The 20139-nt window shown below is 48.9% G+C and overlaps 1 protein-coding gene across 1 annotated transcript in view; it reads right to left on the bottom strand.

Annotated features, from left to right (window-relative positions):
* Window positions 1–20139, bottom strand: part of LOC115479895 (calcium-binding protein 7) — a 189943-nt gene that overhangs the window by 6391 nt on the left and 163413 nt on the right. Inside the window, exon 3 of the mRNA XM_030218205.1 lies at window positions 12915–13027. Coding sequence (XP_030074065.1) covers window positions 12915–13027 — 113 coding nt within the window. The remainder of the gene's footprint in view (window positions 1–12914; window positions 13028–20139) is intronic.

Genomic DNA, 20139 nt, shown 5'->3' with positions numbered 1-20139 from the left:
CCCGCCCCCGCCGTCATCAACCCCGCCCCCGCCGTCAACGGCCCTGCCTCCCCCGTCACCGGCCCCGCCTCCCCCGTCACCGGTCCCGCCCAACACGTCACTAACCCCGCCCAAAACGTCACTAACCCCGCCCCCCGCGGCCGAAAAAACCGCCCGAAAAACCGCGGAAAAGAAAAAAAAGAAGCCCAAAAAACCGCGACCCGCCGCGGGCAAAAATTTCCCGTGGCGGGTCGCGGAAAACCGTCCAATTGGGCGGTAAAACCGCCCACCTGGCAACACTGCTTGGTACTGGTGTGGGTGGTCAATTGTGTGTGTGTGTGTGGGGGGGGGGGGGGGGCGGGGTTGCAATACAGCAGGTGCACATTTTAAAATGCAACTATGCACCTGCTGTTTACCCCTGGGAATACCTTTTTGTGATCTATTAAATTAGCCATGGTGAGGGAGTCAGTGTTAAATCAGGGGACTGTAGCCAAGTTGTTATCTAGCTCAGTGTTTTTCAAAATCATCTTCCCCGTGTGTATCCCTTTCTAATTTGATTGAAAAGTGTAGCAGAGTTAAGCAAAGGCATAACATAATAACAGATAAATGAAAAAAAAAAAACTCCAGTTACACACCTGTGATGCTCACGCACAAAAGCAAACAAAAAGCAAGCCCTTGGGGCATATCATCACATGATAAATGGCAGCACAGGTGCCTGTGATATGCCTGTTACACTCTAGACAATATGATTGATGCGATATCTACCAACAGCACACATTTTGCTCTTTTAGTTAAGATTCAAGGGCAGGGTCCTTTTTGACTGAGAACCTGTACAATAAGGGGAATTAATGCCCTGCCATGTGACCCCCTTGGGCACCCAGTGAGGAACTAACCATTGCCAAATCAGGAGGTTTAACTCTCCTACCACAATGATTGCACTGTTATCTCCCTGTGTCAGGGGCAGACTCTGTACACAGTCCCATCCCCTTGTTACAGATAGTCAAGACTTCAACAGAGCAATGGATTTACAAGAAGGTCTTCCTTAGGAAAATCGGGACTATAGTTACAATGCAACAAAACCAGGCCTCGATCAGCCTCTCTCTCTGCCACGGAGCCCCACTAGTCCCTCTAATAGTGAGATCCTTGCTTCCAAGTCTTGCATGGATCAGCCCGTCTCCCCACTCATTCACTCCCTTCCCATACAAAAGAATCCATTATTTACAGCCAAGTCACAAGCTATTACCATATCTGCTCTGACCAGGGGTTTAGCTATGTGGGGCCACGGGAGCCTGGGGCCCCGTAGATTTAGCCCTGGACCCCCCTGCCAACGACCCTCTCAACCCCCCCTCCCGCCGTCAACCCACCGTCGCCGTCTGCTACCTTTGCTGGCGGGGGACCCCAACCCCCACCAGCCGAGGTCCTCTTCTTCCTTCGTTCTGTTTCTGAGTCAGATTCAAACAGAACAAGGAAGAAGAGGACCTTGGCTGGCGGGGGTTGGGGTCCTCCGCCAGCAAAGGTAGGCGATGGCAGGGGAGGGTTGGCGGCGGGAGGGGGTTCAAGAGGGTCGTCGGCAGGGGGGTCAACGTTGGTGGCGGCAGCGGTGGGAGGGGTCGACAATGGCAGGGGGGGGGGGCTAAAATGTGCCCCCTCACCTCGGGCTCTGGACCCCCCTCCTGCCGAAGTCTGGCTACGCTCCTGGCTCTGACTCAGGGGACAGGGATAAACACCTCAAAATCCTGACTGCATCCTTCAAACAAAAAGGCTACAACCCCTAAATAATCTCCAAGAATGTTGCCCCCTCCCTGAAAACACCCAGGGAGAATCTGCTACAGTACAAGGAAAAGAAAGCCTCAGACAGAATCCCCCTTGTAGTGACATACAACCCAGAGCTGGAAAAGACCTACAGCCACTACTCCAGGAGGATGAACTACTGAAAGAGATATTCCCAGCCCCTCCAGTGCTGGCCTTCCGACAGCCACCCAACTTAAAACACAAACTAGTGAGAAGCAAGTTCCCGATAGAAACTCAAAACGAAGAGAGCGACACACATCCTTACAATATATCCAACTGCAAACTATGCTAAAACATTTCACAGGACCCCACGGTCACTCACAAAGGAAAAATATTCAACATAAAGGAATCCTTCACATGCTCATCTTCCAATATAGTATACATCATTCAATGTAAAAAGGCTGCTATATTGGAGAAACAAGCCAGATGCTAAAGAAGAGATTTCATTTACATAGATACCATATGAAAAATGCCAGTGCCAACCAGGATGTCACCTCTGTGGGGCAGCACTTTACAAAACCAGAATAATGTATCAATGATTATATGGTAAGAATACTAAAAGGGAACTTTAAAACAATACAGGAGTGTAAGACCTTTGAAGTCAGAATGATTAAATATTTTGACACCCACCAGACAGGACTTAACAAAGATCTGGGTTTTCTAGCTCATTATAAATCATAAAATTCTACTGCTTTGTCACCCTCTTATCATCATGCATATCTCCCTGTCCCTCATCCACCCGGCTCTCCCTGTCTCTCACCTAACCCACCCCACCTTCATCCTGTGAGACTATCACTGGAATGCTATCAACATTTGCTTATTTCCGATCTGATGAAGAAGGGTTACCTTTGAAAGCTAATCAAAAAATGTATTAAGGGGTCCATTTACAAAGGTGCACTGAAAAATGGCTGGCGGCAGTGTAGCACAATTGTAAAAAAGGGCCTTTTTAACACTTTTCGCTGAAAACGGATGTGCGGCAAAATGAAAATTGCCGCACGTCCATTTTGGGTCTGAGACCTTACTGCCAGCCGTTGACCTAGTGGTAAAGACTCACGCGGTAACCGGGCGGTAATGACCTACGAGCGTCAAATGCCACTTAGCGCGCGTCTGTTATGCGTGCCCGAAAATAAAAAATATTTTTCAGACGCGCGTATCGGACGCACTCCAAAATGAAATTACCGCAAGAGCCACGCAGTAGTCGGGCGGTAACTTCATTTCGGCGCACATTACACGCTTACGCGGCGGCTTAGTAAAAGGACCCCCTATGCTAGTCCAATAAAAAGGTATCATCTTATTTTCCTTTCTATGTTTTATTTTCTTTTATTTATTTATTTATTGCATTTGCATCCCACATTCCCCTACCTATTTGCAGGCTCAATGTGGCTTACATAGATTTGTTAACAGTATCATATCAGGATAACAGATATAGTTGGTAATGTGTGGCGATCATGGAAGGGAAGAGGGAAGAAGGAAGAGAGTGATTGGGGTAGTTAGAAGGTGGGCTTTCATAATTGATTGGGTTGGTGATAGTGGCGTAGCCAGACAGCCAGTTTTGGGTGGGCCTGAGCCCAAAGTGGGTGGGCACAAAATTTTCTCTGCTCCGCCCTCCCTCCACCACTATACCCACCATTTCTCCCTCCTCTCCACCCCTATGCCTACCATTTCTCCCCCTCCCCACCTATCCCCTCTGTATGCAGCAAGTGTCCCTCCCCTCCACCTCATACACAGCCAAGACTTCTCCCTTCCTCACCCCTCCACCCTTTTGCTGCATCTCTCCCTTTTTCCCCATGCATCTCCCTCACCCACCAACCAAGCCTCATCTTTCCATCTTCCCTCCCCCCTGTGCAGCATCTTTCTTTCCATCTTCCCTTTCCCCTGTGCAGCTGCTGTGTCCCCCGCCTTCCCTCCCCCATGTGACATCTTTCCCCCCCCATCCCCCCCCCCCCCCCCCCGTGCAGCTGCAGCATCTCACCCTCCTTGCAGGCCCGCCAAGCAGCAGTGTTCCTGACGGCGATTCTACTCGCAGGCTCCGCTCGCAGTCGCAGCGATTCCAACACGCTGCCTGCCGGCTGCCGCTCAACAATCTCCTTGCGCTACTAAGCGCTAACCCGGAAGTCTCTCTTGCAGAGGAGAGACTTCCGGGTTAGCGCTTAGTAGCGCAAGGAGATTGAGCGGCAGCCGGCACTGGCAGGCAGCGTTTGGGAATCGCTGCGACTGGAATCGCCGTCAGGAACTTTGCTGCTGGGCGGGCCTGACCCGAAATTGGGTGGGCCTGGCCCACCCAGGCCCGCCCGTGGCTACGCCCCTGGTTGGTGAGGTGACTTAGTGAGGCTGTAGATTCTCATTGTAGGCCTTGTTGAAGAAGAATGTTTTCAGAGATTTTCGAAAGATGGTTGTTTCATTGATTGCTTTCAAGTCTGTGGGTAATGCATTCCATAACTGCGTGCTCATGTAAGAGAAGGTGGTGGCGTGCATCAGCTTGCACTTAAGTCCTTTGCAGCTGGGTAGTGCAGGTTGAGAAATTTGCGGGATGATCTTGTGGCGTTTCTGGGAGGTAGGTCCACGAGGTTTAGCATGTAGATTGGGGCGTCTGCATGAATGATTTTGTGTACAATCGTGCAGATCTTGAACGCAATGCGTTCCTTAAGTGGGAGCCTTAAGTGGATCACCTTTAAAAGTGGACTAACACGGCTACCACATCTCTCTACTCAGCAGTATAAAGGAAACCCCATTATACATAGAATGTTGAGATTGGAATTGAGATGTCCCCAGTACTTGATATATCTAGCGTGCAGGTGAAAGTGGTTTCCAGCTAAAATGAAGTCAGAAAGGAATGACAAAAATTCAGAGGTTAGGTAAAGGCAGAACTGTGCCTTCGCATTAACACCTCAGCAGCTGGCAGATGGCAACCAAAGGCACGTTTTAAGAAGTGTGTTGAATGTAGAAAAGAATTGTTTGGTACAAAGCAGGGGCGTAGCCAGACTTCGGCGGGAGGGGGTCCAGCGCCCGAGGTGAGGGCCTTTAGTTATCTCCATTTTATTCACATCAAGCATTAGAATCTGATCTGTATTTTATGACCATCTAAATTGTTGCTGTTAGTTTACGCAATAATTGGATTACGCTTCCTTCCTTCAGTCAAATCTAATATCTTAATCCCATTACTGTGATGTCTCCAGAAATATATAAATTATATATGGTGAGGTTAGTTTAGGGTTGCCTATTACATACAGGTTTAATTCTCACTGATTGTGGGCAAGGAAGTTACCAAATTCCAGTTGCAAAGCCATTGTAATGGTAATGGAATTCAAACGTGCGTGGGATAAACACAAAGGAATCCTGTTTAGAAGGAATGGTTCCACGGGATCTTAGCGGAGATTGGGTGGCGACGCCGGTAATACGGTCTGTGCCCTGAGAAAGGCAAGGACAAATCAAACTCAGGTATAAAGTATCACATACCATGTAAATGAGTTTATCTTGTTGGGTAGACTGGATGGACCGTACAGGTCTGTATCTGCCGTCATTTACTATGTTACTATGTTACTCTTTGGGGTTCTACATGGAATGTTGCTACTAATTGGGATTCCGGAATCTTGTAACTCTTTAGGATTCCAGAATCTTCAGAACTTTTAGTACAAGAACAGTGCTGGGCAGACTTCTACGGTCTGTGCCCTGAGAAAGGCAGGGACAAATCAAACTCGGGTATAAAGTATCACATACCATGTAGAATGAGTTTATCTTGTTGGGCAGACTGGATGGACCGTACAGGTCCTTTATCTGTTGTCATTTACTATGTATTGACTGATTTAATACAGCTTTGAGATAATGATGCTGTGCTGCTCAAGTACCTAGACTAAATAAATAAATAAATAATATCACATCAACATTTACGGAAACACACCGTTTTCAGCAGTACAGTAATTTAACCTGGTTATTACCTCAGCAATACACCATCAGCCGTCTGATAAAGATCGATGTCACTAGTCAAGAATAATAGCCTGCTTCAATGCTAGCTTGTCAACATCCTCAACCCAACGGTGCTCATTACAGTCAAACTCAAATGGCCTGCAGGAGCTTCACTGGCCTTGATTTAACATTTCTTAAACTGCCATTTGTATAAGTTGAAAAGACAATAACACACACTTTGTTAGCTGTAGGATTTATGTGCACATGACTCTTCTCTTCTACCTGTGATTGAGTGGAGCAGTAGCTGAGTGGTTTGAGCAGCGAGTCGGAAATGCAGGATTCAAATCCTGCTTCTTCCACTGATGCTCTTTGTGATTTGAGCAAGCCACCTCACTCTTCATCGCTTCAGATGCAAACTCAGGACTAGATTTACTAACGTACTTTAACACAAATTTTTTTACTGAGGTCAATAGGGCATTTTTACTAAGCTGCGGGAAATAGGGCCCTGCGGTAGCGGCAGGGGACGTATTTTCCTGCGTGCCAGGACCCTTTTTACCACAGCGGGTAAAGAGCTCTCCAAAAATGACCATACGGTAAGATAACTTTTACCATGTGGCTATGCGGCGGGGCAGCGGCGTAGCAAGGGCGAGGCGGTGGGGGCAGTCCGCCCTGGGTGCACGCTGCTGAAGGGTGCAGAGAGCAGCCGTGCACCTGTCATCTCCGCTGGTTCCCCTGCAATATAGATAAAAAGTTAATTAATAGTCTCCCCAAATATTGGTAGTAAGCCTACATTCAAAGAGTACCCAGAAAACTAAAGATAAACTCACCCCGTGTTTCTTTTAGCGTCAGCTCAGCAAAAGTTATTAGCCAAGATGGCGCCAGCTTTTTTTAGAGCTAATTAAATAGACGCTGCGTTATGACGTTTTAGAGGTTTAAAGTTTGTAAGCCCCGCCCCCCAAGGCGTTCCACCGGCAGCAAAGAAAACAATAATGCTACCGGTGGAAGACGGGAGTAATTCAGATAAGAGATGTCCATTCGATTTCAGCGTTTAGTCCCTTAGGAAAAACAGTTTGAAGCATAAAGATGTTAAATTGCTCTCCTGCTTAATTAAGAAACTGTTGAATTATAGAGAGCAATTTAACATCTTTATGCTTCAAACTGTTTTTCCTAAGGGACTAAACGCTGAAATCGATATGGACATCTCTTATCTGAATTACTCCCGTCTTCCACCGGTAGCATTATTGTTTTCTTTGCTGCCGGTGGAACGCCTTGGGGGGCGGGGCTTACAAACTTTAAACCTCTAAAACGTCATAACGCAGCGTCTATTTAATTAGCTCTAAAAAAAGCTGGCGCCATCTTGGCTAATAACTTTTGCTGAGCTGACGCTAAAAGAAACACGGGGTGAGTTTATCTTTAGTTTTCTGGGTACTCTTTGAATGTAGGCTTACTACCAATATTTGGGGAGACTATTAATTAACTTTTTATCTATATTGCAGGGGAATGTCCTTGAGACAGCCCACTATGGGCGAAACGTGCATGTCGGGCAGTTGATCCCCTGGGTCCGACAAACTTTGAAAAATTGAAAAGATAAGTGATAAATTCAAAAAATTCATATATAGTGAATACGAAATTTATAAATTTAGAAAGAAAATAAAAGAACCAGTGAAGAATTTGATGTTATTAAATCGACTCTATCTAAAGGATGGCGATTTACATCACTGAGGTTCAGAAAAAATATATATGATTAACTTTTGCTGTTGAAGTATATATGCTATAAATTGTGTTTGTGTAAAAAAGATTTTACTATTCTTAAAGGTTAAGTGGGTATAAAGAAAATTTAAACTGGATTATACTACTATCTATTGCTATTCCACTAGCAACATTCCATGTAGAAGGCTGCGCAGGCTTCTGTTTCTGTGAGTCTGACGTCCTGCACGTACGTGCAGGACGTCAGACTCACAGAAGCAGAAGCCTGCGCGGCCACATTGGTGATCTGCAAGGGCCGACTTCTATTGCTAGTGGAATAGCAACATTCCATGTAGAATCTCAAATAGTAGCAACAGTGGAGGAGTGGCCTAGTGGTTAGTGGTTAGGGTGGTGGACTTTGGTCCTGAGGAACTGAGTTTGATTCCCACTTCAGGCACAGGCAGCTCCTTGAGACTCTGGGCAAGTCACTTAACCCTCCATTGCCCCATGTAAGCTGCATTGAGCCTGCTATGAGTGGGAAAGCGCAGGGTACAAATGTAACAATAATAAAATAGATACTATTGGAGATTCTACATGGAATGTTGCTGCTATTGGAGATTCTTCATGGAATGTTGCTGCTATTGGAGATTCTACATGGAATGTTGCTGCTATTGGAGATTCTTCATGGAATGTTGCTGCTATTGGAGATTCTACATGGAATGTTGCTATTCCACTAGCAACATTCCATGTAGAAGGCTGCGCAGGCTTCTGTTTCTGTGAGTCTGACGTCCTGCAGTGCAGGACGTCAGACTCACAGAAGCAGAAGCCTACGCGGCCATATTGGTGATCTGCAAGGGCCTAGTGGTTAGGGTGGTGGACTTTGGCACTGAGGAACTGAGTTTGATTCCCACTTCAGGCACAGGCAGCTCCTTGTGACTCTGGGCAAGTCACTTAACCCTTCATTGCCCCATGTAAGCCGCATTGAGCCTGCCATGAGTGGGAAAGTGCAGGGTACAAGTGTAACAAAAACAAAACAAGTAATGCCACACTGGGAAAAGACCAAGGGTCCATCGAGCCCAGCATCCTGTCCACGACAGCGGCCAATCCAGGCCAAGGGCACCTGGCGAGCTTCCCAAACGTACAAACATTCTATACATGTTATTCCTGGAATTGTGGATTTTTCCCAAGTCCATTTAGTAGTGGTTTATGGACTTGTCCTTTAGGAAACCGTCTAACCCTTTTTTAAACTCTGCCAAGCTAACCGCCTTCTGCAACTGGAAGAAAAATTAGCCAATAAGGTAAAATGAGGGAACAAGACCTTTACCATAGGAGAACGTGCAAAAGAGACAAAAATGGTGACGGAATTCAAAAAAGTGTGTGGGATAAATACAGAGGATCTCTAATTAGAAAATGGACGGTATATAAAAAAATAAACTTAAATGGCAGCATATGTACTGATGTGTCGAGTGGGGCGTAGATAGTGAATCCGGCTGCGAAGAACTAAGGCCAGAGGCAGGCAGACTTGTACGGTCTGTGTCCCTATATGTCAGTCCAGTTTAGGATGGGCTGGAGAGGGATTCGACAGCAGCTTCAGTAGACGGGATGTTGCGGACAATGCTGGGCAGAATTTTACGGTCTGTGTCCTGTAAGTGACAAGACAGATCCGGACAGACTGGAGTGGGCTTCGACGACAACTCCAGTAGTTGTAATGTAAGGACGACGCAGGGCAGACTTCTATAGTCTATGTCCCAGAAACACCAAAACAAAAGAAAATGTATAGCCCCTTCCAAAGTCCACCCCTGGGCCCCCCCCCAGAAATGGACTTCTGGCTACGTTATTGGTAGACACCCTGGAAAGTGTGGAAAACATGAGAAGGGATCTAGTGAAACTTGATGAATGGTCTAGAATTTGGCAGCTAATATTTAATGCTAAAAAAAATGGAGGGTCAAGCATTTGGGCTGCAAAAGGAAGTGGAACAGAACAGGAGGTGAGTTCTGTGCACGAAAGAAGTGCAATTGTATCTGATGACCTTCAGGGGGCTGAACAGATAGAAAAAGGAGATGATAGTGTCTGTGAACTGTATTATTTCATGAAGTGTATTTCTCCTAATTGGCCAGCAGATGGTGTTTGTTTTGTGTTTTAAAGCGAGTGACAAAAAAGAAATTTTCTTTTCCAGATTAAGCTTGGTGAAAGGCAATCTGCGGTACTATTGGCCAGAAAGTTTCAAAGCTAGTGCCCTGGGCTCTGATTGGCCCTGGAGGTCAAATCTAGCCAGGAGGAGATACTGGATTTTCCCCAGTCTCAGCTTGGGAGTACAGAGGAGAAGCATCTCTGTCCTGAGACCGTGGCCAAGACTTGTGAGCAGTTCATTTCCTGAAACTCCCTAGGTGCTACCCAGGTAGTAGCAGATAGTTTTAATGTTGATCCTTGTTTTGGTTATCTGTTATTGCTTGTTGTACTTTTTCACCTGGTCTTTCAAGCATCCACTGTTCTACTATGAGAATAAACCTATTAGTTTATTGGCTCTGTTGTCCTGGACTGACTAAGAATCCTTGGTGGTTTGTGTGTTGGGTCTGCGGGTGCTTTCCAGGAACTGTGGCACCCCTGAGAGTGTGGCCTCAGTAACCTAGAAATCACCGGGGAATAACTTGAGAGTGGGGGACTTGCCCAGAGGCAAGTGGGACCCAGTCAGTGGGAGAAGGGTGCTAGTATAGAGCATGTGCCCAGGTGCAGAGGGGCCTGAGCAGTGCTGGAGACAGACCCTCCAGGTGGCCACAGGATTAACCCCAGGCGGGTGCTAGGCGTTCCGTGACATTATCTCAATATAAAGCTTGGGTGAGACCTCATTTGGAGTACTGTGTACAAGTCTGGAGTTCATATTTTCCAAAAATATAAATAGAATGGACTCAATCCAAAGGGTAGCTACTAAAATGGACAGTGGTCTTAGTCATAAAGCACATGTGAACTGTCTGAAGATCTCAAAGTGTGTACTTTGTAAAAAGGTGGGAAAGAGAAGTTGCGATAAGAGATACTTAAATATCCCTGCGGCATAAAAGTACAGGAGGCCGACCTCTTTCAATTGAAAGGGAGCTCTGGAATGAGGAGGCGTAGGATAAAAGTGAAAGGGGATAGACTTAGGAGTAATCTCAGGAAATATTCTTTACAGAAAGGGTGGTGGGTACCAGGGGCATAGCCAGACTTCGGCGGGAGGGGGGTCCAGAGCCCGAGGTGAGGGGCATATTTTAGCCCCCCCCCCCGGGTGCCGCTGACAACCCCCCCCCATTGCCGACAATCACCCACCCACCCCGCCCCGCCATTGCCGACTTTGCCCCCCCCCGCCGCCGATCCTCTCGACCCCCCTCCCGCCGCCAACCCGCCGTCGCCTACCTAAGCTAGCGGGGGACCCCAACCCCCGCCAGCCGAGGTCCTCTTCTGCTCGCAAAAGGCTTCCTTCTGTTTCTGACGTCCTGCACGTTGTACGTGCAGGATGTCAGACTCACAGAATGAAGCCTTGCAGATCAGCTGATCTGCAAGGCTTCGTTCTGTGAGTCTGACGAGTCTGACGTTGTACGTACAGGACGTCAGAAACAGAAGGAAGCCTTTTGCGAGCAGAAGGCAGGCGATGGCGACGGCGGGTTGTCGGCGGGAGGGGGGGTTGGGCGGGTCATCGGCAGGGGGGTCTAGGGCCAAATCTACGGGGGCCCTGGCCCCCCCTGGCCCCACGTAGCTACGCCACTGGTGGGTACATGGGACAGTCTACCATTGGAATTGGTGGAGTCAGGAACTGTATCTGAATTTAGAAAAGGATGGACAGGCACAGAGGCTCTCTAAGACAGAGGAAAGGATTGTAAAGCTTCTTAGTTGGCATGGATGGGTAGGTTGTATGTTCTTTGGTTGTATGGTCTTTATCTGCCATCATTTTCGCTGTCACCCAGTGAATGGAGTTAATGTTTATATGATAGGCTACAAGTGATTCTGCCTTGATCACTCCTTTCCACTCTCCCTCTCCCTGTCTCTGCCTCAGTTTTTCTCAGTAATAGTCCTCACAGAAGCAGGACTGATTTTAGGAGCAGGCTGCTGACATTAAGGCAATTGCCTGGAGCCATAGGACACAACTTTTCCAAATTATTGGGGGTGCTAAGCCCAATGGAAATAACCCCTCCCTGGACACATACAAGGAATTTTCTTAATATTGGGGGTGCTCAAGCACGCACAGCAACCGTACGACCGGCTCCTTTACCTGGAGCCTGTGTACCACAAGGGGCCCTCCTTCTTGATGTAGAAACATGAAGGCATACGACCCATCCAGTCTGCCCATCCTCTGTAACCCCTAACTCTTCCTTTTCTTAAGCGATCCCACATGCTTATCCCATGCCTTTTTAAACTCTGGAACAGTCCTCGACTCCACCACCTCCACCGGGAGGCCATTCCACGCCTCCACCACCCTTTCTGTGAAATAATACTTCCTTAGGTTACTCCTAAGCCTATTCCCATTATGACATCACAATATGAGCTCTGGTTACCAGAGACTGAAACACACTAAGGGGGGAATAGCCAAGAATAGGACAATTGAGCCATTGTGACATCACTGATGAGGTTAGCTCTTAGGCATTGGTGGAATGAGGCATTATGACATCACAATATGAGCTCTGGTTACCAGAGACTGAAACACACTAAGGGGGGAATAGCCAAGAATAGGACAATTGAGCCATTGTGACATCACTGATGAGGTTGGCTCTTAGGCATTGGTGGAATAGAAACATAGAAACATGATGGAAGATAAAGGCCATATGACCCATCCAGTCTGCCCATCCTCTGTAACCCCTAACTCTTCCTTTTCCTAAGCGATCCCACATGCTTATCCCATGCCTTTTTCAATTCTGACACAGTTCTCGACTCCACAACCTCCACCGGGAGGCCATTCTACGCCTCCACCACCCTTTCCATGAAATAATACTGTCTTAGATAACCCCTAAGCCTATTCCCTCTTAACTTCATCGACAAAGCTAAAATGTCTGAGACAGAGCTTCAAAGCACCTGGTACTGGCATCCCCCCACCCCACCTCCACCGGCTCATTTCTGCTCTGAGCAACTGTACAGCTAACACAGGCTCTGAGCAGAATTGGCAGGGTCTAGTCTCATGCAGTGGCATTCCTACCCTCGACGGCACCCGGGGTGGATCGCCGATGCTCCCCCCCACCGGGTGCAGCGTACCCCCCCTGAAATGACATCCCCCCCGGGTGCACGCCGCTGGGGGGGGGGTCCCGCAGCGCGCGCCTGTCTGCTCCCAGTTCGGTACGCTCGCTAAATTCTCTCGTTCGCTGCAGCTCCCTCCCTCTGCCCAGGAACAGGAAGTAACCTGTTCCGGGGCAGAGGGAGGGAGCTGCAGCGAACGAGAGAATTTAGCGAGCGTTAGCGAACTGGGAGCAGACAGGCACGCGCTGCGGCACCCCCCAGCGGCGTGCACCCGGGGCGGACCGCCCCCACCGCCCCCCCCCCTTGGTACGCCACTGGTCTCATGACATGGTAGAACCCCCTTCCTCATGTTCTCCTACCTTCCAGAATACAGTGTCAAAGTCTGTTCCGTGGAATTTCTCAGGCATCCCAGAAGTTGTGATCTTGGGTCCCAGTAACGTTACAAATTCTTCAAAATCCACCTGACCATCCCCTGCAATGCCAAAAAACAGACAGAAAACAGTGAGTCCATCTATCCACTGAATTTATTTATTTATTAGAATAGTAACATAGTAACATAGTAGATGACGGCAGAAAAAGACCTGCACGGTCCATCTAGTCTGCCCACGATAAACTCATATGTGTATACCTTACCTTGATTTGTACCTGTCTTTTTCAGGGCACAGACCGTATAAGTCTGTCCAGCAGTATTTCCCGCCTCCCAACCACCAGTCCCGCCTCTGGCACAGACCCCGTATAAGTCTGCCCTCCCCTATCCTAGCCTCTCAACCACCAACCCCTCTTCCCCCCGCCACCCAATTTCAGCTAAGCTTCTGTGGATCCATTCCTTCTGCACAGGATTCCTTTATGCCTATCCCACGCATGTTTGAATTCCGTTACCGTTTTCATGTCCACCACCTCCCGCGGGAGGGCATTCCAAGCGTCCACCACCCTCTCTGTGAAGAAATACTTCCTGACATCTTTCCTGAGTCTGCCCCCCTTCAATCTCATTTCATGTCCTCTCGTTCTACCGCCTTCCCATCTCCGGAAAAGATTCGTTTGCGGATTAATACCTTTCAAATATTTGAACGTCTGTATCATATCACCCCTGAATGTATTTGCCACCTTTTTGAAGGAACTCACTCAAGGTGGTGCACAGTAAGAATAAATCAAACACGAGCAATAGACAATTACAGCAGTAAAAATATTCAAATAATCTTGCATCTATCCTTCGGGTTCATGGAGCGAGGCTTCTCTGTGAGCCTCACTCATATCTGGTCAAGTTTGCTGGTTAAAAATACTTTCCTTACACTCTAGGTAGCCGCAGACAGAAGTCAGCCTTCAGAACTTGGAATGTATCCTTTCTACGGCTGATACAATGAAACAACTGAACAGCTACAGTGAAATCCTGCCAGTTCGCCTTCTGAAGACGGGTCCCGCCACTGAAAAATTTAATGTCAGCTTTGAATAGCTGCGCAGCAACCAAGTTTGCATCAAGGAATATCAATAGAAATCAAACAAAATAAAACATGGAAAAGAAAATAAGGATACCTTTTTTATTGGACATAATACATTTCTTGATTAGCTTTCGTAGGTTGCCCTTCTTCCTCAGATCGGAATATCAAGGAATATAAATTAGGAGTTTCCCATGTGGTTTAAGGCATTTTTCATTGCATTTGAGTTTTTAAAAGCTTTTTGGGGGTCGATATACAAGCAATTTAACCAGCCAAGAAATGGCTCGTGGTCTTTAAAATGGCCTGTTTGGGGTTAACTGGTCATTTTCAGCCGCAGTTAACCAATTTGCGTTGCTAAAACCAGGGGCGTAGCCAGACCTCGGCAGGAGGGGGGGCCAGAGCCTGAGATGGAGGGCAATGTTTAGCCCCGCCAGCCCAAGAGTCTTCTTCAGCGCTGGTCGACTCCGGCGCCTTCATTGTGGGATCATCTGTTTCTGACGCCTTACGTCCTGCACGGGGCTACATGCACGGTTTTTTGGCGCATGCCAGACTCAGAATTACTGCCGGGTGCACTCGCTAGCCGAGCAGTAATGCCAATTTGATGCAAGCTTCACGTTTGTAGGCCCCTAATGAGCTTTAAATAGCTTCCTAATTAAGCCTGTCTCTTCATTAAGCCTAATCTCTGCCAACCGCCCTGATGCTGGACAGTGCTGAGGCGGACCAGGAACAGAGCCTGGGTTGAGCTGGGAGTTACTGGTTATCTGGATACCAGCAGGACCGCGGAGAGACTAGGCCGGGCCCAGGGCAAGGCTGCCTCGCCTCCGCCCCCCCCGCCGCCCTCCGTCGCTCCCCCTGCTGCTCCCCCGCTGTTGCCACCCCCCGTCGCTGCCCCTGCCGATCCTCTTGCCGCTTCCCCGTCGCTCCCCCCGCTGCTGCAGTCCCCGGTCTCACCTGCCTGCCTCCACGGCTCCAGGCCCCCTGCATTCAAAGCGGCAGTCGCAGATCGCCTCTCTTCTGGCCTTCCCTTCCTGTGTCCCGCCCTCGTCTGATGTAACTTCCGGTTTCCACGAGGGCGGGACACAGGGAGGGAATGCCTGAAGGGAGGCGATCTGCGACTGCCGCTTCAAATGCAGGGGGCCCGGAGCCGAGGAGGCAGGCAGGTGAGACCGGGGACTGCAGCGCCGGCGGCCTTGGAGGCCCGGGGAATTTTGTCCCCCTGCCCCCCTCCCCCCTCTTGGCAGCCCTGGATACCAGTGCTGAAGATTATTGTTATTTGGATAATCACAGCTCTGTTCATCTTACCTAGAAATTCAATGCTGATATCCTGATATATCTTCAAACACCGCAGCCAATGTTTAAACAAAACACCGACCTTGGAGTCTGAATAGTGACCCAATTTTATTATTACTGTCAACCACTTAGGGTTCGAAATTCAGCTGATGATGGGTGAGAGTTTTTAAACGCCGACGTCGTCAGCAAAGATAGACTGGATTTTTCAACGCCGCATCATGTCTGGGCACTAGCATTGAACACAAAACAAGAGAAGGAAAAAAAATCTTCCACAAATGGAACAAACCACAGATGGAACAAAGCGTGGAAACAATCACATATAGAAACCAGATGATTCTTTATTGCCAGCGTCAACTTTATTTGAAGAACCCGACACAGCTGTGTTTCGGCATAAAAATGCCTGTATCAAGGGTCAAAAGAATATCTTATTATCTGACAGTGGAATAAATCAATTACTGGTTCCGAAAGTATATTACACTCCTGGAAGAACGATATAAAAATAGCACTACGAGTGAAGGCACTTCCTACACCGCAAACGGAACGCCTCGCTCTCACTCAGACTTCGGCGGGAGGGGGGTCCAGAGCTCGAAGTGAGAGGGCACATTTTAGCCCCCCCCCCGGTGCCGCCGACCCCTCCCGCTGCCACTGCCACCACCACCGACTTTGCCCCCCCCCCCCCGCCGACGAACCTCTCGACCCCCCTTTCGCCGCCAACCCTCCTCTGCCGCCGCTGTTGCCTACATTTGCTGGCAGGGGACCCCCAACCCCCGCCATCTGAGGTCCTCTTCTTCCTTCGTTCTGTTTCTGAGTCTGAGCACAACGTGCAGGACGTCAGACTCAGAAACAGAACGAAGGAAGAAGAAGAGGACCTCGGCTGGCGGGGGTTGGGGGTCCTCCACCAGCAAAGGTAGGTGACGGCGGGTTGACGGCAGGGAAAGGGTCGAGAGGGTCGTCGGCAGGGGGGTCCATGGCCAAATCTATGGGGGCCCAGGCCCCCGTGGCCCCACGTAGCTATGCCCATGCTCTCAGCTACACGCTGGCAGTAACGAATCATCTGTTTTTTTTATATGTGATCGTTGACTCCACTCTTTGTTCCACCAGCATTGAATATCCAGGTTAGCCATGATACCTGGAACCTATGTGGATGTGGCTGATACCGAGTGTCGTATCCACATCGAACCCTGTTGGCCCACCCAGTCTGCCCCTCCTCAGTAGCCATTAACTCCTCCTTTTCCTAAGGGATCCCGCATGCCTGTCCCACACTTTCTTAAATTCTGACACAGTCCTCGTCTCCACCACCCCCACCGCCGGTAGGCCATTCCACGCATCCACCACCCTTTCTGTGAAACAGTATTTTCTTAGATTCCTCCTGAGCCTATTTCCTCTTAACTTCATCCTAAGCCCTCTCATTCCAGAGTTTTCCTTCATTTGAAAAAGGCTCACCTCCTGAACATTGATGCCACTGAGGTATTTAAACATCTGTATCATATCCCTTCTCTCCCGCCTCTAACAACGTTTGTATATCTTAAATCCTATATATTAGTATTAGGATGAGTTTCATTTGCAAAATTACATAAGGAGGAAAAAAAACCTCAACTTTCTCAGCATGGCAGCAAAGTGTGAAAACCTTAAGCCAGCGTATGTCGGACTCCAATCCGGTCTAAAAAAACCTCCTTACAAAATATCTTGCTTGCAATTTTAATTATATCTTATATATTTTTTCTATTATATATTGTGCACTTGATCTTTTTATATTTTTCATACAGTGTACCTTTATCTTTTTCTATTTAAATGTACACATTTCTTGATTAAAGCACTTGGCTCATCATTCTTTCACCAACGGGGCTCTCCATTTCACTTATATGCAAGCTTCCTCAGGGGACTAATTACAAAAATCAGTCAAGTAGACTCATTTAAAGCTGGTGCCAGACTTCAGTCATGGCGCTTACTGGCTCTCCCACGCCTTTATGTTTTATGACAGAGACCACTTACCAATTTTGTAGCCACCCTCTGGACCGTCTCCATCCTGTGTATATCTTTCCGTAGGTGTGGTCTCCAGAATTTAGCGCAGTACTCTAGGCAAAGTTAGGACTGCTATTTATATGGTCCCACTTGCCTGGTTAGATAAGCGGGCAGCAGCTTTGAATATCACCGTCCCTGCATAACTTCTGGGACCATCCCTGGACCACCCTCAACTGGCTGGTTTCACTATGGCCAGTTAGAGCTCATATTCAGTGCACTGCTTGGTGAAATGCCACTGGACATTGGCTGATGGCTAGCTCATCGGGGCTTAACCGGGGAGGAGTCTCTCCTGTCCGGTTAATCCCTTTGGAATAGTGACCCCTTAGAGATTTATTTGTTTAGATGGTATATTGCAAAGTAAATAAATAGCATAGGGCCCCTTTTATCAAGCTACGGTAAATGGGGCCCTGCGCTAGCGGCAGTGTGTGTTCTTCTGCCATGCGCCGAGGCTAGGGTTACCATATTTTGTCACCCAAAAAGGAGGACACATGCCCCGCCCCACCACACACCCCACCACAACCCCTTTCACACCCACCCCGCCCCCTTTCACGCCATCGCTCCATCCCCCTGTCACATTTTTCCCTCCCCCTCTGTCACACACCCCGTCACTCCCCCTCCCCGTCACCCCCCTCCCCTTACCTTACTACTGCCCTGGTGGTCTAGTGACCTCTTTGGAGCAGGAAAGAGCCCCCTCTTTCCTGTCCGGAGCGCTGCCCTGCATGCATCCTTCCTGTTCCTGATCTCGGCACCAAATCAAAATGGCCGCCGAGAGTTGAAGTCTCGCGAGGTCACTTCAACTCTCTGTGGCCATTTTGGGCTCTTTCCTGCCCCGGAGGTGGAAGAGGTCACTAGACCACCAGGGCAGTAGTAAGTAAGGGGAGGGGAGGCTAGCAATCTGCCCCCATTTGTCCTCAAAAAGAGGACATGTCCGGGTAAATCCAGACATATGGTAACCCTAGCCGAGGCCTCTTTTACTGCAGAGGGTAAAAAGGCTGAAAAAAGAAATAGCTGTGCAGTAAGTTTGTACTTCTGGTGCAGCCATTTCGGGGGGGGGGGGGGGGGGGAAGGGGGAAGCATTTATCACCACCCATTGAGGTGGCGGTAAGGGCTCCTGTGCTAACCTAGTGGTAACTGGGCAGTGATGCCCCAACTACCGCAAAAATACAGAAATAAATTTCCTTAGTGCCAGAAATGGAATTACCTCGGCACATGGCGAGCCCTGTTGCCGTCCGCCAACCCTTTAGTAAAAGGAACCCTCAGGGCCGTGCCAAGGGTCTCTGGCGCCCCCCTGCAGACTACCAGTTGGCGGCGCCCCCCCCCCGCACCTGCCTGGCTCCAAGGCAGCGATTCCCCTCTCTCCCCTGCCCTCCCGCTCCCATGTAGGAACTGCCCGCCCTCTTCTCCCCCCCAAGATCCTGTTCCTTTTTTTTTTTCTTTTAAATTTACCTTCCTCCGGCAGCGCAGCGTCATTGAAGGAGGCGGCGCTCCCAGTCCCGATGTCTCTAGCCTTCCCTTGTTCGCTGCTCACTGCAGAAGAAGGCGGGGCAGTGAGCAGCGAACAAGGGAAGGCTAGAGACGTCGGGACTGGGAGCGCCGCCTCCTTCAATGACGCTGCGCTGCCGGAGGAAGGTAAATTTAAAAGAAAAAAAAAGGAACGGGATCTTAGGAGGGAGAAGAGGGCGGGCAGTTCCTACATGGGAGCGGGAGGGCAGGGTAAGCATGCAGCGGCGGCGCCCCACAGAGGATAGCGCCCCCCTGCGGCGCTTACCCCGCTTACCGCATCGGCACGGCCCTGGGAACCCTAAGCAAGCAAGTGTGGGGCAAAGGAGTTTGGTTGGGCTGCCATTGTCATCTGTCTTCTTTGGGTGGCAGCTCTGAGCCCCCTGCCACACTGACGGCTCCCGGCTCCTGCGCACTGCGCATCTGTTTGTCCAGATGTCCATGTAGAAACAAGCAAGGGTATGGATGGACAGAGAGACAGACACAACCCTCAACAACAGGGTTCTCGCTTTTTGCAAAACATGCCTGAAAGCAGGATTATCCTGTATAAAGCAAGACACTATTGTCACCCCAGCTCTAAACCCTGCGGAATAACAAATTGATTCTGTTCGAGCTGCTCGAAGCTCTGCTGTTAGAGACAAAAATTTCTGCTCAAATAGTCGCATTTTTTAACTTTTCCAGCGGACTGATGCAATAAAGTGCTCTGCAGGCCAAGATCTAGTGTTTGTACTTTCTGTTGCTAAACGGGAGCCTCTGTGAGCTGATCTCATGACACTCGAACAAGCAGTGACTCTGTTCATTCACACAGCAGTGGTGAAGATAATCCCTGCGACCAGCAAAGTGACTTGGAATCACTACAAAATCAATGTTCTAAAGCAGCAGGTGTCACCAATAACACTTGACAGTTCAATCTTTAGCTGTCTAAACTGCCATCTCTGGAGAACCCTCGGGCTTCTTTCTGTAGCTCAGCTGAAGCCTGCCTCACTGGACTCCAGAGCCATGAACCTGTTTTCACACTAATGAGTATCATCACTGCAGAATGGCTGAAGCTCCCTCCAGCTGGAGGTTCTCATCGGCATCTCCACAGCATCCCCAGCCCTCATCAGCCTGAGGAGCAGAGGCCACATGGCTTAGCCAGACAGCCAATTTCGGGTGGGCCTGAGTCCAAAGTGGGTAGGCACAACATTTTCTCTGCCCTGCTCTACCCTCACCTCAAAATATAAATACTTTAGCTAATGAGGATCCCCAACCTCTGTCAGATGAAGACTTTCTCTGAAGGTGGGCAGGAGTGGAGAAGTGGTCTAGTGGTTAGGGTGGTGGACTTTGGTCCTGGGGAACT

This window comes from Microcaecilia unicolor, chromosome 11, assembly GCF_901765095.1.
Source record: "Microcaecilia unicolor chromosome 11, aMicUni1.1, whole genome shotgun sequence".
Lineage (NCBI taxonomy): Eukaryota > Metazoa > Chordata > Amphibia > Gymnophiona > Siphonopidae > Microcaecilia > Microcaecilia unicolor.
Note: the sequence above shows the minus strand (reverse complement) of the source record. Positions and strands in the feature narration are given on the sequence as shown.